General features: G+C 41.7%; 1 protein-coding gene across 1 annotated transcript in view; it reads right to left on the bottom strand.

The window, feature by feature from the left end:
• kiaa1191 (KIAA1191 ortholog) overlaps nucleotides 1-6,000 on the bottom strand; it is a 33,017-nt gene that overhangs the window by 21,527 nt on the left and 5,490 nt on the right. Inside the window, exons 3-4 of the mRNA XM_061902101.1 lie at nucleotides 4,995-5,182; nucleotides 4,759-4,870 (exon numbers count right to left, since the gene is read on the bottom strand). Coding sequence (XP_061758085.1) covers nucleotides 4,759-4,870; nucleotides 4,995-5,182 — 300 coding nt within the window. The remainder of the gene's footprint in view (nucleotides 1-4,758; nucleotides 4,871-4,994; nucleotides 5,183-6,000) is intronic.

A 6,000-nucleotide genomic window follows, 5' to 3' on the forward strand; every position in this document is an offset into this window, starting at 1 on the left:
TTTTTCAGCTAATTTTACAACTTTGAGTTATATTACTCGGTATATGAAACATGCTGACTGTTATCATGCTATCGTTAGCACACATGCTAAGTGTTAGCATTTTTATGTAAACATGCTACTGTTTTAGGCTAGCTCTGTGGCTGGTTTTGTACAGTTAAACCTAAAACTCACAGATTCAGACACTCGGCGCCATCTACTGAGTACGACGACCCCCGACCAGAGGTCCAGGGCACAGATAACAGGCCCATCAACATTTCCGCGGGAATTTTTTAGTTATAATTATTATGCATATGACTGCCAAATGTACTTGCCAATCTCCAAAATGGACAATATCCCATTTTCTAGTTATTGTTATTATTATTATTGTTTCACACGTTTCTCTTACGTCTACTATGAGACGAACCGGCCAACAAACCCCCACATATGTTATTCCGTCGGAAAGGTGTTAGCATGGTAACGCATGCTACCATTAAAGTGAGAGCTTTTTTCAGCTAATTTTACACTTTTGAGTCATGTAACTTGGTATATGAAACATGCTGACTGTTATCATGCTATCGTTAGCACACATGCTAAGTGTTAGCATTTTTATGTAAACATGCTACTGTTTTAGGCTAGCTCTGTGGCTTGTTTTGTACAGTTAAACCTAAAACTCACAAATTCAGACACTCGGCGCCATCTTCTGAGTACGACGACCCCCGACCAGAGTTCCGGAGCACGGATAACAGGCCCGTCAACATTTCCGCGGGAATTTTTTAGTTATAATTATTATGCAGATGACTGCCAAATGTACTTGCCAATCTCCAAAATGGACCATATCCCATTTTCTAGTTATTGTTATTATTATTATTGTTTCACACGTTTCTCTTACGTCTACTACGAGACGAACCAGCCAACAAACCCCCACATATGTTATTCCGTCGGAAAGGTGTTAGCATGGTAACACATGCTACCATTAAAGTGCGAGCTTTTTCAGCTAATTTTACACTTTTGAGTCATGTAACTTGGTATATGAAACATGCTGACTGTTATCATGCTATCGTTAGCACACATGCTAAGTGTTAGCATTTTTATGTAAACATGCTACTGTTTTAGGCTAGCTCTGTGGCTTGTTTTGTACAGTTAAACCTAAAACTCACAAATTCAGACACTCGGCGCCATCTTCTGAGTACGACGACCCCCGACCAGAGTTCCGGAGCACGGATAACAGGCCCGTCAACATTTCCGCGGGAATTTTTTAGTTATAATTATTATGCAGATGACTGCCAAATGTACTTGCCAATCTCCAAAATGGACCATATCCCATTTTCTAGTTATTGTTATTATTATTATTGTTTCACACGTTTCTCTTACGTCTACTACGAGACGAACCAGCCAACAAACCCCCACATATGTTATTCCGTCGGAAAGGTGTTAGCATGGTAACACATGCTACCATTAAAGTGCGAGCTTTTTCAGCTAATTTTACACTTTTGAGTCATGTAACTCGGTATATGAAACATGCTGACTGTTATCATGCTATTGTTAGCACACATGCTAAGTGTTAGCATTTTTATGTAAACATGCTACTGTTTTAGGCTAGCTCTGTGGCTTGTTTTGTACAGTTACACCTAAAACTCACAAATTCAGACACTCGGCGCCATCTTCTGAGTACGACGACCCCCGACCAGAGGTCCAGGGCACAGAGAGCAGGCCCATCAACATTTCCGCGGGAATTTTTTAGTTATAATTATTATTCATATGACTGCCAAATGTACTTGCCAATCTCCAAAATAGACAATATCCCATTTTCTAGTTATTGTTATTATTATTATTGTTTCACACGTTTCTCTTACGTCTACTATGAGACGAACCGGCCAACAAACCCCCACATATGTTATACCGTCGGAAAGGTGTTAGCATGGTAACGCATGCTACCATTAAAGTGAGAGCTTTTTCAGCTAATTTTACAACTTTGAGTTATATTACTCGGTATATGAAACATGCTGACTGTTATCATGCTATCGTTAGCACACATGCTAAGTGTTAGCATTTTTATGTACAAATGTTTACTGTTTTAGGCTAGCTCTGTGGCTGGTTTTGTACAGTTAAACCTAAAACTCACAGATTCAGACACTCGGCGCCATTTTCTGAGTATGATGGCTTCCAGAGGTCCAGGGCACAGATAGCGGGCCCATCAAAATTTCTGAGGGAATTTTCTGGTTATAAATATTATGCAAATGACTGCCAAATGTACCTGCCAATCTCCAAAATGGACCACACCCCATATTTTAGTTATTATTATTATTATTGTTTCACATGTTTCTCTTACGTCTACTACGAGACGAACCGGCCAACGAACCCCCACATATGTTATACCGTCGGAAAGGTGTTAGCATGGTAACGCATGCTACCATTAAAGTGAGAGCTTTTTCAGCTAATTTTACACCTTTGAGTCATGTAACTCGGTATATGAAACATGCTGACTGTTATCATGCTATCGTTAGCACACATGCTAAAGGTTAGTATTTTTATGTACACGTTTACTGTTTTAGGCTAGCTCTGTGGCTTGTTTTGTACAGTTAAACCTAAAACTCACAGATTCAGACACTCTGCGCCATCTTTTGAGTACGACGACCCCCGATCAGAGGTCCAGGGCACGGATAAGCAGGCCCATCCAAATTTCTGAGGGAATTTTCTGGTTATAAATATTATGCAAATGACTGCCAAATATACCTGCCAATCTCCAAAATGGACCACACCCCATATTCTAGTTATTATTATTATTATTGTTTCACATGTTTCTCTTACGTCTACTACGAGACGAACCGGCCAACGAACCCCCACATATGTTATACCGTCGGAAAGGTGTTAGCATGGTAAGGCATGCTACCATTAAAGTGAGAACTTTTTTCAGCTAATTTTACACTTTTGAGTCATGTAACTTGGTATATGAAACATGCTGACTGTTATCATGCTATCGTTAGCACACATGCTAAAGGTTAGCATTTTTATGTACACGTTTACTGTTTTAGGCTAGCTCTGTGGCTTGTTTTGTACAGTTAAACCTAAAACTCACAGAATCAGACACTCGGCGCCATCTTTTAAGTACGATGGCTTTCGACGACCCCTGACCAGACGTCCAGGGCACGGATAACAGGTCCATCAACATTTCCGCGGGAATTTTGTAGTTATAATTATTATGCATATGACTGCCAAATGTACTTGCCAATCTCCAAAATGGACCATATCCCATTTTCTAGTTATTGTTATTATTATTATTGTTTCACACGTTTCTCTTACGTCTACTACGAGATGAACCGGCCAACGAACCCCACATATGTTATACCGTCGGAAAGGTGTTAGCATGGTAACACATGCTACCATTAAAGTGAGAGCTTTTTCAGCTAATTTTTACACCTTTGAGTCATGTAACTCGGTATATGAAACATGCTGACTGTTATCATGCTATCGTTAGCACACATGCTAAAGGTTAGCATTTTTATGTACACGTTTCCTGTTTTAGGCTAGCTCTGTGGCTTGTTTTGTACAGTTAAACCTAAAACTCACAGAATCAGACACTCGGCGCCATCTTTTAAGTACGATGGCTTTCGACGACCCCTGACCAGAGGTCCAGGACACAGATAACAGGTCCATCAACATTTCCGCGGGAATTTTCTAGTTATAATTATTATGCATATGACTGCCAAATGTACTTGCCAATCTCCAAAATGGACCATATCCCATTTTCTAGTTATTGTTATTATTATTATTGTTTCACACGTTTCTCTTACGTCTACTACGAGACGAACCGGCCAACGAACCCCCACATATGTTATACCGTCAGAAAGGTGTTAGCATGGTAACGCATGCTACCATTAAAGTGAGAGCTTTTTCAGCTAATTTTACACCTTTGAGTCATGTAACTCGGTATATGAAACATGCTGACTGTTATCATGCTATCGTTAGCACACATGCTAAAGGTTAGCATTTTTATGTACACGTTTACTGTTTTAGGCTAGCTCTGTGGCTTGTTTTGTACAGTTAAACCTAAAACTCACAGATTCAAACACTCGGCGCCATCTACTGAGTACGATGACCCCCGACCAGAGGTCCAGAGCACGGACACCAGGCCCATCAACATTTCCGCGGGAATTTTCTAGTTATAATTATTATGCATATGACTGCCAAATGTACTTGCCAATCTCCAAAATGGACCATATCCCATTTTCTAGTTATTGTTATTATTATTATTGTTTCACACGTTTCTCTTACGTCTACTATGAGACGAACCGGCCAACGAACCCCCACATATGTTATACCGTCGGAAAGGTGTTAGCATGTTAACTCATGCTACTATTAAAGTGCGAGCTTTTTCAGCTAATTTTACAACTTTGAGTTATATAACTTGGTATATAAAACATGCTGACTGTTATCATGCTATCGTTAGCACACATGCTAAGTGTTAGCATTTTTATGTAAACATGCTGCTGTTTTAGGCTAGCTCTGTGGCTGGTTTTGTACAGTTAAACCTAAATCTCACAAATTCAGACACTCTGAGCCATCTTCTGAGTACGACGACCCCCGATCAGAGGTCCGGGGCACGGATAGCAGGCCCATCAACATTTCCGCGGGAATTTCTAGTTATCATTATTGTAGTTTAGTTTGCAGTGGTATAAAGGGACATTGCATCATGTACCAAATATTTAGACATCGTATGATGACAACATGTTGATGCAATGTTGTGAATGAAATGAATTATTTCAGTAAAAGTGATCTTACTCTTGGTGAGGGAGCTCATAATAGAGCTTGCCTTGGCTTTCACGACTGGGACTGGGGACTTAGCCGGCTCCAATATCCTCAAAGCCATCATCTTCCCATCGGTCTCCCCTTCCTAGTTACATAAGCAAATGAAATGTGCACCGGCATACCGTACATACAAACACCTAGTTGAGAAGTATTTGTGCATAGCAAACACCGCTGGGGTTCAGAAAGTGCAGACAAAAACTGGAAATCACCTCTGTGGTCGTCCTAAATCTGTGCTGTGGGATGACAGGATCTTTCCAGAAGATGTTACCGGTCAGGTCAGGAGGAGGGGAATGCATGGGACTATCCATGTGCACGTCGTAGCTCATGTTGTGTCGGCTCCTTCCAATGGGAGACGGCGGCGCGCCGAAGAATCCGGACGACGATCCAGACTCCAGCGCTAAAGCATGCATGGATACCAGATTATTTTTAGTTTGTGTTCATAAAGTCGTGGTCGAAAGTATACATGCACTTGTAAAGAACATAATCTCATGGCTGTCTTGAGTTCATACTTGCCAACCCTTCCGGATTTTCCGGGAGACTTCCGAAATTCAGAGCCTCTCCCGAAAACCTCCCTGACAAATTTTCTCCTGAAATTCAGGCGGAGCTGGAGGCCACGCCCCCTCCAGCTGCGGACCTGAGTGAGGACAGCCTGTTTTCACATCCGCTTTCCCACAATATAAACTACGTGTCTGCCCAATGACGTTATAACTGTAGAATGATCGAGGACGAGTTCTTGGTTTCTTATGTGGGTTTATTGTTAGGCAGTTTCATTAACGTCCTCCCAGCGCGGTAACAACACACAACAACAGCAGTCACATATTCGCCTACCGTAAAGCAGTTTCCGGGAGACTTCCGAAATTCAGAGCCTCTCCCGAAAACCTCCCTGACAAATTTTCTCCTGAAATTCAGGCGGAGCTGGAGGCCACGCCCCCTCCAGCTGCGGACCTGAGTGAGGACAGCCTGTTTTCACGTCCGCTTTCCCACAATATAAACTACGTGTCTGCCCAATGACGTTATAACTGTAGAATGATCGAGGGCGAGTTCTTGGTTTCTTATGTGGGTTTATTGTTAGGCAGTTTCATTAACGTCCTCCCAGCGCGGTAACAACACACAACAACAGCAGTCAAGTTTTCGCCTACCGTAAAGCAGTTTGTCTGCAATGTTGTGACACTCTTAAACAGGACAATACTGCCATCTACTGTACATGCATATGGT

The sequence above is a fragment of the Nerophis ophidion genome, linkage group LG05 (genome assembly GCF_033978795.1).
Source record: "Nerophis ophidion isolate RoL-2023_Sa linkage group LG05, RoL_Noph_v1.0, whole genome shotgun sequence".
Taxonomy (NCBI): Eukaryota; Metazoa; Chordata; class Actinopteri; order Syngnathiformes; family Syngnathidae; genus Nerophis; species Nerophis ophidion.